This window comes from Typha angustifolia, chromosome 13 (genome assembly GCF_048772165.1).
Source record: "Typha angustifolia cultivar Huaian chromosome 13, ASM4877216v1, whole genome shotgun sequence".
In the NCBI taxonomy this organism is placed as follows: Eukaryota; Viridiplantae; Streptophyta; class Magnoliopsida; order Poales; family Typhaceae; genus Typha; species Typha angustifolia.
Window position 1 is genome coordinate 15,389,671 of NC_133251.1, and position 12,072 is coordinate 15,401,742.

At 38.8% G+C, this 12,072-nt stretch overlaps 3 protein-coding genes across 3 annotated transcripts; 2 read left to right on the forward strand and 1 right to left on the reverse strand.

Moving 5' to 3' along the window:
• Positions 1-953: 953 nt before the first annotated feature.
• Positions 954-2,835, forward strand: LOC140774229 (cytochrome b561 and DOMON domain-containing protein At3g07570-like). The gene is made up of 4 exons (XM_073117134.1): positions 954-1,205; positions 1,292-1,691; positions 1,841-2,124; positions 2,393-2,835. Exons 1-4 carry the CDS (start codon positions 1,005-1,007, stop codon positions 2,621-2,623), a joined length of 1,116 nt encoding a protein of 371 aa, XP_072973235.1. The 5' UTR covers positions 954-1,004; the 3' UTR covers positions 2,624-2,835.
• Positions 2,836-4,528: 1,693 nt separating this feature from the next.
• LOC140773809 (RHOMBOID-like protein 13) lies at positions 4,529-6,357 on the forward strand. The gene is made up of 2 exons (XM_073116562.1): positions 4,529-4,615; positions 4,858-6,357. The coding sequence occupies exon 2, from the start codon at positions 5,053-5,055 to the stop codon at positions 5,866-5,868; it is 816 nt and encodes a 271-aa protein (XP_072972663.1). The 5' UTR covers positions 4,529-4,615; positions 4,858-5,052; the 3' UTR covers positions 5,869-6,357.
• Positions 6,358-7,062: 705 nt separating this feature from the next.
• LOC140774285 (transcription factor RF2a-like) lies at positions 7,063-11,547 on the reverse strand. Its single transcript, XM_073117211.1, has 4 exons — positions 10,306-11,547; positions 8,906-9,038; positions 8,310-8,394; positions 7,063-7,838 (listed from the first exon to the last, which is right to left on the reverse strand). Exons 1-4 carry the CDS (start codon positions 10,992-10,994, stop codon positions 7,495-7,497), a joined length of 1,251 nt encoding a protein of 416 aa, XP_072973312.1. The 5' UTR covers positions 10,995-11,547; the 3' UTR covers positions 7,063-7,494.
• Positions 11,548-12,072: the final 525 nt, after the last annotated feature.

Consider the following 12,072-nt stretch of genomic DNA (forward strand, 5'->3'; position numbering starts at 1 on the left):
GACTCCATCTTCTAATATAGTATTCCAACAATTACCTCAAAGAAGCTTCTTAGAACATGATGTGTAAAGCTAACTTTTATATGCAATCATTTATATGATGTGACATCATAACAAGCTTTCCTTTTTAAACAAGATTTACTAAAAAGAACTCTATATTTTGATTATATTTATGACACACTAACCGACTACCATGAGTTAAATTAATTACATATATATAATAACTTTGTATGTTGAATAATTTTTTATAATTAAGATAAACTATTTTTTATTTTAATAAATATTTTTCTTTGCAACTGTTGTTAGAGTAAAGCTAATTCTGAATATATTTTAAGCATTAAAAGTAAATTAATTGGAGTCAAACTAAAGAAGGGCAAATTACATTTTATTAATGTGATTTTATCTAATCATAAATAATTCATATAATTTTAACTTGAGCAATTAGCTCTATCGTGGTTTAAAGTAAAGTGTAACTGTTATTTTTTACATCTATATATAACGATACTAACCATTAATTGATCACACTTGAATTATTAATATCAACTTTTTTATCAAAAAATACTATTGAAATTATTTAACATTACTAACTTGTCGGATAATATGTATGTATGGGCAAACAATTGCACTTTGATCTGAACCACATAGAGGTTAAACAATTAAGTTGAAGATATAGAGGGTTATTTTTTTAGATATATTAATATGGTATAGTGTGAATAATAATAATAATAATAAGTAAAACTTAGGGTGTTTTATCAATGTAATTTGACCGACAATATTGCTTGTCTTTGTGGATCATATGCTGGATTCTGATCACATTGGAATAAAAGTCAAAAGAAATCTATAGGTACACAATCATATATATATAATGGTTTGTGGCCACCCTCAAAGGCTCAACCACTCATCTTCTTCTTAACATTTTCCTTAGTTAGAGTTTATATTATTCTAATCCTTCACTTTCCTATAAAAGATTGACTCAATTTGTCACAGAGAAATCAACACAAACAGAGATGGAGATGGAGAGGAAGAATTGTGTTTGTTCTTCTTCTTCTTCCATCACCATCCTCTTCCTTTTCCTCTTCTCCTTCTCCCTTGTGAGCTCTCAATCAGACTCCTGCTCCTCTAACCTCGCCGTCAGCCAACTCATCCCTTTCAACACCTCCTCCTTCAACTGCTTCCCTGCATGGACCTCGGAACACTTCATCATGAGGGTATATGTTAAATTCGAGAGAACTCTACGTGTTTAATAAAATGTCTAGAAAGAAGTACTAACCTTGCCAATATTGGTTACTTGTAGTACGCTAGGACTGCGACGAACACCTGGAGCTTCGTCCTCTCGGCGCCCGACACGGGGACGTACATCTCCGTCGGCTTCTCCTCTGACGGCCGGATGGTCGGGAGCAGCGCGGTCGCCGGTTGGGTCACCGGCAGCGGAGTCGGGATTGCGAAGCAGTACAGTCTTGGGGGGATGAGCTCCGACAGCTGCCCGCCGGACCAAGGGAGCCTGCAACTCGTACCGAACACCACGTTGATCGTGAAAAGCTCGTCGCGGCTCTACCTCGCCTTCCAGCTGACAGCTGCGCAGCCACAGCCCTACTTGATCTACGCCGTCGGTCCACAGAACAACCTGCCGTCGTCGGACAACCGTCTCATGACGCACTCTAATGAGGCCTCATCTTCCATTAACTATGTTACTGGTGAGTGAGTTTGGTATTAAAATCTATTTATCAATTTATCTACCTATCCTATATCCACATGGCCTTTGAACCTTTTACTATAAGATAAACTCTAGTTTTGTTGCATGGAAGCATTAGCTTGCCATTGATTTAGGTATTTATACATGCAGGTGTGGTCTCAGACGCTGGATCTACGTTTGGGACTAAGAGATGGCATGGATTCCTAGCAGCGTTCGGATGGGGAATTCTGATGCCTGTAGGGATTGTGATGGCTCGCTACTTCAAGCATCGTGATCCCTTCTGGTTCTACTCCCACATCTCAATCCAAGGGATCGGGTTCGTCTTCGGGGTAGCCGGCGCGATCGCCGGCTTCAGCCTCGGCGACGACGGCCCGGGCAACATCGGCGCCCATATAGCCCTAGGGATCACCATCTTGGTCTGTGGATGTTTGCAGGTAAATTCAGCAAGATTAATGTTGTTGGGGATATATGGATTGTTTACAAAGTTAGGTATAATAGCTAACTCAACATACATGTACACTGTTATGCTTAGCATGATCATCAATTAAGAAACAGGGGATTTAACCACTCTTGACTAACTTTATGTTAGGTAAAAGTAGTTGGAGAGCGTCATGTTGATCCTGCCCTACTAATTACGAGTTGCAACTATCCTGATACATAAGACTGTTGATTAATAGTAATTACTTGTGTGTTTGTTTTCAGGTGTTGGCATTCCTGATACGCCCAGACAAGTCCTCAAAGATCAGGGGATACTGGAATTGGTACCACCACAACATCGGACGGGCGGCGATTATCTTCGCCGTTGCCAACGTCTTTCTGGGGCTGTCGCTCGCCCACGAATCATCATCCTGGAGCGTATTCTACGGCATCTTCCTCGCGGTTTGGGTTCTTTGTAGCGTTGTTCTTGAGGTGAAGCTATGGAGGAGGGATTGATCCACCCCTTGGTGGTGCCATAGTACACATATATACATGCTTCTCTTACCTTGTAGTACTCCATCATTTTGTTCCATTTTATTCTTTTCTTTTTCCTATGTATGTAGTTGGAGATAGTACTAGCTCTCGACACTATTGTATTCACTATTGTATTCATTTGTTACAGCCAGTGATAGAGCTAGATTTTACTACATAAATCTCTTACCAGTCCATATCCTCTTTTAATACTCAGACTCTATAAATCATATATGCATCGATCAATTCCCATATCGTATACATTGAACACTCAAAAGCAAACACGAATAAAGATCACAGTCCAACAACGACAGGACCCCTTGATTTTTTTTTTTTAATTTCTCTCTTAACATGCACTTTAAAGAAAGTCATCTATGCAAGATCTATGCTTTGGAGCAAAACACCTGAAGGGATCCATTGAGCTTAAAGCTCTGAACACCTTCATGCCAAGCCTGCCGTCGAACATCCGGTCAAAAACATCAGATATCGCCGCCGCCCCTGTCTCGCCGGCCTCCCTTATGCTCCTCTTCAGCCAGTCGCCAAAGCTCTCTCGGACGGAGAAGTGATAGCTCCGCAGAAACGCCTGCCTCACCGTATAATCATATCGAGCGCGAGGTGCGTATACCACATCGCTGGCCATCGCCGTCGAGCGAGGGACTAGATGAGCGTCACCGGAGTCCGGCTCCGGCCATCGGAATTCGGCCATGGGGAGCACTCTTCTTGTTGTTAGCATAACAAGTAGATGTGAAGAATGCATGCATATATGACTTGGCCCAAGTATGTAGTTAGTATATATACATATGGAATTATGGGTGCAAGATGATATGGTCAGTGGTTCAACCACACTCGATAGAAATAGACCGGTTGGTGTCAATGGTTGCACCGACTACTCTCCACTAGTTTATTGATAAATATAGTACTACTATGGACCTCTATGCATGCTGAGATGTCAGCCTCTAATTGGTTTAGCACCCTGACGTGCCCCATGGGCTCCACTGTGTTGGTGAAGGTTAGAGGAGATATGGTTGCTTTCCGTTACTTCAGGAGTCATAAAGGAAGGCAGAGAAATGCATAATGTGGTGTGGATGTGGTATATATATATATATATCTAAAAGTTTGTAACTTGTAGTTATAATAATCTAATTTAGAGTGACTTACACTTTATCAACTAGCAGTCTGAGATTATGGATTCAATTCCCTAGTGAAGCATGAATGTTAGAGGTAAAATTTATTCATTTTTCTATTAAAATAATATATATACAAAACTTGGATCTATTTTTGATATTTATCTTTTTGTACTTTAAATTTAAACACTTAATTAAAATTATATACTTAGCGCTCTAGTAGAAAAATATATTAGATATCACTTGCAGCCTCTATAAGTGGATTCAAATTCATTAATCTGTGATTAGTTGTAGAACCCGACCAACTACAGTCTATAGTGGTCAATCTAGTCGCAAGTTAATATAGACCATAGTGGGTTAAGTGCTTACGCTTAAAATTAAAAGAAATAAATTAAAATTAGGATAAATCATGGAAGTAAACTATAGTTTGCCACACAACAACGTATAAGATATTTTTAAGGGTATGTATGCAAAAAATTAAAAGAAAATAAAACCTTTAATTTATTTCTCTTTTGACGCAAAAGAAAAAAACGATCAGGTTTAGATGAAATAGTGGTAAAAATTATCCATTTTAATCTAATTTCTAACGTGAATATATAGATTAAAAATGAATTAGCGATATTGTAGATGAATGCAAGTCGTCCACAATACCATAACGGAAAAAATTCGGATGCCTAATCGGATCGGATGTGATAGTATCCAAACCCGCTATGGTTCGGTTTCTCTTGTTTAAAGAAATCTCTGGATCCGGGTCGGTTCCAAATCTGGAACGGGGGAGAAGGATAGAAATTATTCCACGTTGATCCAGAAAAGAACATTAGGGCAGCGTCGCGGCTCACCTCGACTCAGGAAGGTAAACCAAGATCCCATCTAAGATCAACTACCTATTGCAAGAAACCTAGATTCCCCATTTGCCTTTCGCTCTTTGTTTCCATAAAGATGCAAGCTTTCGACTCGTTTCGTTTGCGTTCTTGACTTTCAATCGATTAACTACGTCTCGTGATTTTTTCCGTCTTATTTTTTCCAATTCGTAGCCACAAGTGTAGAATGAGAATATACGGTGTTCTTTATGGGTTTCTTGTGATTGTTGAGCAGATTCTTTGATCTAAGGAGGCTTAAATTTTTTTCGGCTGGTGGTTGGATTCAATAATTCTTCACCATTGGATGCTGAGTTAATTGCCGCAGACGCTTGAGATTAATTTGTGCTTGTAAAGGTGTAGACTTTGATCTGATACAGTTTGAGAATTCGTTGGAGATTCTATTTGTAAGAATTAGTTTGACCTTGGAGAGATGGGAAAGCCGCTTATCTATGAGGTTTTGCAGAAGCCGGTGACTAGTAGCATGATAGGAATATGCTCTGCCATTTGGTTCTACATTCAAAAGAAGAATATTGGCTATGCTGATGTAGGTTTGAGTTATGAAGCAGCAGTTCAAGGGCATTACTGGAGGATAATTACATCCGCATTCTCCCATATCAGTGTTGTTCATCTAGTTTTTAACATGAGTGCACTGTGGAGCCTCGGGGTCATAGAGCAGCTGGGTAACATGGGTCTCGGCGTAGAGTTTTATTTGCATTACACTCTTGTGATGGTCGTGTTATCCGGGTTGCTAGTTCTTGGGATCTATCATCTGCTAATTCAGAAGTTCAAACTGGATTATTTCAGGAGAGTGACGGCAGTTGGTTATTCGTGTGTGGTTTTTGGGTGGATGACTATACTTGCGGTGAAGCAGCCCTCTTCAAAGTTGAATTTATTTGGAGTTCTTTCTCTGCCAATCAGCTTTGCACCCTTTGAGTCACTAATCTTTACGTCCATTATTGTTCCACAAGCAAGTTTCATCGGCCACTTATCGGGAATTGTTGTTGGCTACTCAATAGGTTGGGGTTTAATTCATGGAATGAATAATTACTGGGCGGTTTCAATGCTTGGATGGATTATTCTGGTCTTTATATGGAGCCTGAAGCGCACTGGGGCTTTTGACTTCAGTTTCATAGAGATCGAGCCAGTTGCAGATAACTCACTACCTACTGTAGGGTTTGTTGCTTCTACTAATGGTGGAACTTCACAGATGAATACACTTTCTAGTAGAGGTGCAGCTCTTGTGTAGCTTATAAATCTGATCTTGTGGTTATCTTAGTCTGATTGATGTATCTTCTCCCCATATTGGGAATCAACTCATTCACACTTTTCCGGATGCATGTATAATACACACAGCTTTAAGCTTTTAACTGCCAAAAATTCCAACAGGGTCTCCTCATTGTCAGTGCAGTATTTGATCAGTGTACAGATTTATCACAGTATTTGGTCAGCTAAGGTTGCTTTGTGATATGCATCACTTTTGCTGAATCATACTCTCCTTTTGGAGGTTGACTTGGCATGTAAAACTCACAGATCACCTGATGTTCTAATTGTGATATTTTGTTGGTGGAACATCTAAATTCTTCAGTTTACAAATTGATGATAAAGCTGAAATAGCTATGTTTGACATTTCATGGCATGTTGAACTACTACTAATAAATTTCACAAATGACATTTATTGTCCTGTGAGCTGTATTTTGTTCGTTTATGTTCTTCCAATAATTCTTTTTGGATGCCATATTTTGTTGGTTTTTGTTCTTCCAATAATTCTGTTTGGATGCATACTTCTGTAGGGCCTCGTTCTTGTTGTTATGCATAGGAACTTTACTATGCACAAGTGCTTATATCCTGCACAACAGACTGGTACACACCCTAGAAAGTATGGAATGGGAAATGAGAACTAAATCATGAGTGATCTCCATGGAGTGATTACTTTTATCTTCATATGCACATTTTTATTTGTTTTATAGGATCAAAATGCTATTTGAAGGATTTCAGCAGCTGGAGGTGCTGTCAAACGTGCTTAGCTCACACAGGATAGTTGAGAGTCAAAGTATCTTAATTTATCTGAAGGCAAAATTGAGTCATTTATGTAATAACTTCTTTGATATATCACTGAAAGATTCTTAGTATATGTTTCCTTTGAATAAATCTCAAATTAATGCAAGGAGTCTGCTTCACAAAACCTTCGAGATAAGTAAATTTGCCTGCAAATGACTCGATTCAGTGAGAGCTCTAAAATAGATTGCCTTCCGGCACATAAGCTGAAATATGAATGATGGAAGCATGGGCAATAAATTGCAATTTTTAGACATGTATCATTTTTAGTGGAAGTTGTTAATCTAAGGGCAGCGGAAATAATGCACCAAATGCTATAACATATCTCATATCACAGATCACAATCAAAACATCTCCCTGGCCTCTCCACTATTTAAAACCCATCTCCAATAAAATCCTACTTGATGATTGATCCACAAATATTTTACACAAACAACTTGCATCTAATGAATTCTCCAGAGAAAAGAAAAAAAGGAATAGTGAAACTAACGGTTCCTATCCATCAACACAAAATCAATAACTACTTAAAGGTTCAAGTCTGCCCGTACAACAAATAAAGTCACTCTCATGTGTATTAATGCCGCTGACTAATCAACACATATCGAAGTTCACCTTCGAAGAGTGGAGCAAAGTTCTGGTGATCCAAGAAAGTTTTTGAGATCATAAACTGATGAAGAAGAAACACAAATGGTAAAGCATCTAAATCTTATCAACCTCAACTTTCTAAGTAATCTTAGCAGTCTTTGGCGATGAATAACCATAGGCATGTGATTTAACAGATTCAACTCTGCCATATGACCATGTCTCCCATCACTCGTTAAGTTCGACTGGTATCAGATTTTCCCTCTTCCCCTTGGTCTTGAGTTGTCATTGGTCCCTTCATTTTGAGATCCGGAGGTGTCTGTTGCTGCTGCTGAGCCTGCTGTGGATGAGAAGGCCGCTGCAGCTGAAGGTGATGTTGGTGCAGTGGCTGTTGATGAATCTGGAGTTGCTGTAGTTGATGTACTGCCAACATTGACTGCATCGTTTGATTATGGTGATAAAATTGCTGGCTCGCTCCGAATGAGTGTGGTCCAAAGTTCATCATTGATCCACCATTCACAGTCTGCCCCGTTGCTATCTTCAGCCGCTGAACCTCGGTTTTCAGGGTCTCATTTAAAGCTAAAACAACAACACTGGATATAAATCTTTCAACTTTTGAGCACACAAGCAATTGCTAATGAATTATGGAAGTATGCAACAATCACTTAGATTTTTCCTAGAGTGGAATATGGCGAAACCTTCCAACACAATGTATCTTAGAAGATGCAGTGAATCAGCAGGAAGGGAGGAGTAAAGGAAACGTAGGAGATAAAGAAAATTATGCTTTGGTGTCTCCATTGCTTCGCCGGTCAATTTATAGCCATTCAGGGTAATACAAGAAAATAGGCTTGTATATACATTAAGCATAAAGAGGTAACAATGGTCCTAAATGCTTGCTATGACAATCAACATTTCCAGGACAAGTGAAGTTAAAGCTCGAACTCAACAAGCTGGATACCAAAAGAGTTGTGACAAATGTCATCATGCCAACATTGATAGCATACAGTGTAGCAAGACAGGTGATTTACCACATATAATGAAAGGACTTACCATCTTGCAAGTGAACTTGCTGCTCCATTGCTTGTAGACGCAGCTTCAGCTCACTATTTTCAGCTGTCAGCCCAGTAGTGTCTCTCTGCCATTGCAGGCAAATGAGCATTTCGGTCAATCTAGGTAACTAGCCTACGGTGAAATTTTACTAGGTAAGTAATATAAATTCAAGTTAACAAATTGCTTGACAAGAAAAAGAAACAAAGTTTTCAAATATTCACTTGTGGAAAATTCTGAATATGTTTCCCATCCCATGTTTCCATGGACTCCATGTCAGGAAGCATAAAATACACTATGTTACTAAGGAATGCCAAGAATATTTTATACCTCATTCTTTACCTTCTATGCATATCATATTTTTCGATGTTTATGCACTTTCTATATTTCCTTTTGATTCAATAACATAGGTGATTGCCAATCTGGAGGGAAAATAGTGGAGGAGGGCGCATCATAATCAGCTGAGTGTGTCACTTTGATCGAATAGGCCAAGCCAGTAACAATGACATAAAACACAGAGTGAAAATGGACAACTTTTTTTTCCACTTCTTTTCCTTCTTCGGTCATAATTCCATATATTAACAGAGGAACCTATCTACCTGTAACAATGTCAATTGAGCTGACAGTGTTGTTGCTTCTGTTTGCAGGGTTTGGACCTTTCGCTCCAGTTCAGCAATGTAGCGCATTTTTCTCTCCTTTGATCTTGCAGCTGACTGCCTATTTGCCCAAATCCTATAAGATCCCAACAAAGTGCACATTAGTGTTTAAATCATGTAGAAGGAAAGCTGAAAATCTTCAAGAATTTAATAGCGCATATTATTTGAATTTCAAGATAAATAAGCTGGGGCACCAAATACAGTGTCATGTATATACATACCTACATGATATTCTCTTTCTCTCAAAGACTAATCCTTCGATAGTGCCTAGATTCATATTTAACATAATATTATATATATATATATCTACTGATCAAAATACATCACCAAGTCTCTTCTGACAGCATAACATGAAGAATGAAATCCATCAACTAAAAGTTGTTTCTAGTTGAGCAGAATACCAGTACTAGGGCAAGAAAGAAACTGGAACATTGTGAAAAGGATAGGGAGCTTTCTTGTATTTTTAGTTATCAATGTTTCAAAGGCATTAAAGTAAAGATTCGCTTCACCACTTGACATAATATGTCATGCTACAGGCCTATAGCTGTCCAACTGTATAATGGTGCAGTGGACACCTTTGCGTGAAAGATGAATAATGAATATAAACTGTAACTCATCTCATCCACGATGACGTACAGTCCTAATTGCTTTACTTTAACCATATTACATGGTTGTCACTTGGGACATATAACAGAACAAAAAACAAGTTGTTGTGACTCAAAGAGGTATAGTGAGGCATTGTGAAATTCTTACATTAGACCTACTGATGCATCTTATAGATTAACTTTAAGAGGAGTAATAGCCAATGCCCATTAATGAATATGCAAAGAACAAGAATATAAGCTAATCCTTATCTGATAGAGAGATATTCTCCATTGTAATGTATAGAATTACTGAGAGATGCAGAAACATATTTAACAAAATAAAGGCATGCTATCCACAAGAATGTCAATCCTCTGTATCACAGACGAATACGAGCTTCAAAGCTAGATGCCTCATTCAGTATGCAAAATTATAGGTTCTTGGGTATTTGGAAGTAGATTTCATTGTTGAGAAGGGACTCACTGCTGATGTCAAAATATTATTCTCATTACAAAAGCAGAGAAGATAGTAACTAGACATGTGTGAATGAAGAAATTGTGAAGTCATGAATAAAAGATTTTCGCATTCTGTTGTACAACAAACAAGCAACCTAAATTCACAAATTTAAAGTTAACAACAAGAAAAAAAAAAATAAAGAAAGAATCATATGTTCACACAATGATTCATTCAAAATCTATCTCCAAGGAGGATTAGTTATTCAATAATGCTGTTAAAGAAGTAAGCAATTTAACAACTCAAACCTCTTCGCCCTCTTTGGGTCTACGAGGGCCAAATCGGCAAGCTTAGCAGCTGACATTGCTTTCTTCGCCTCCCCCGGTGGCAGTCCTTCCCCAATTGGCCCCAACAGCTCTGGCTTAATCAAGGTGGAACCATCCATAGACTGGCTGTGCTGGTGCCTTTGTCTTAGCCTCTCATTAGAACTTGAGACCCCGCTCTCATTCCTCGGAGGAGGATTGGCAGCACTAGATGGAGGAACACCCGCTGTGCCCGAAGACTCACCCTCAGAGAACCCCGATGATGTCGCACAAGAAGAATTGAACTTCTCCACGTCGATGAACATAGAAAAGAGCTCATCATCGTTCTCATCAGACAATGATGGGCCATCATGGGACCCCACAATCCCAAGATCACTATCAAAGTTTAGGTCATCCGGAAGGCTTAGGATCTCTGAGTGGGCCCGACGGTGACCGGGACTTCTTGTAGGGAATTCGGACATCCTACTAATGTCGTGGCTATAGTGCCCAGCATTCTGGTGCGCGGCATGGCCGAAATGGCCTGATTCTTGAGCTGGGCTAGAGGAAGAAGGCGAGGGATCTCCCATCACCGAGAACCCGCTCGAGGAGGATCCATAGGCCGGATAACGAGAAGACGGAGGTGGCAAACCGCCAGCACTACCACCTCCTTGGACCGAGGACTTATCCTTCTCCATAAGTATTTGATCCTGTAAGCCTAATCTGTTTTTTTTTTTCCAAGCGACCACCTTTCTAGGACGAGCAAGGGGAAGAATACCAAACCCGATTACGATCTCAAACAGAGAGATGCCAAGACCCGAATCTCTTTGAAAAACGAGGAAAGAAGCTTTTTTTTGTGTGGAAATTTGACCAAAACTATACTCCTCTACTAAGAAAACCTAAACTTGATGAACAGGTTCGAAAGAAATCCAAGAAAAGGGAAGGAAGAACGAGGAACTCAAGTTTGGGCGAAGGAATCGAACAAAAGGGCAGCTCCTTTTTCCTCCGATTGTAAGAGTTGACAAATGGGTACGGAGGATAGGATCGAACGCCTCTGAAGCAACGATTAGAATCCCCAAAAGCTGCCAAAATGCGAAGAACGACCGGTGGTCCCCTCGATCCGCGTCAGGTATAGAGAACGAAGGGCAGAGAGAGAGAGAGGGAGGGAGCACAACAGGGGAGAAGACTAGAGAACAGAGAGATGCGACAATCTCTTTTTTATCTTCAATAAAATGGAAGCTTTGAAGGCATTCGATTCACTTCTCAAGAAAAGAGAAGAGTAATTATATAACATAATTTTATTAAGAGAAGGAAGACACTGACAAAAAAAACAGTCCCTATTAATTTATTTAATACGTGGTAAATATATGAAAATGGCTATTTTTCCTAGGTAATTATATGAAAAATGGCTTTAAGATATCACTACGATCACTGACTTATTTTAACTCTTCCAGAATGGCCAATAAGATTTATTTTTAACAGAATATTCATAATAATACTTCTAACAAAATTATGTTAAAAATTAACAACACAAAAATATATATTATAATTATGGTTTATATTAGATAGCTTTTGAAGCTTGTTAAATAATCTAGACGAGAGCAAAATAATCTTCCTTTAATCTAAGTTCATTTTAAATCCTGATTAGTTGGATTTAATTAACAAATGATATTTTTCGAAAGATCACAATAATTTCAGTAATATTTTCAAGAATATAGAGGCAATTAATATATTTTAAAAAAATCTAGTGGCAATTATGTAAAACAAGACATGTAG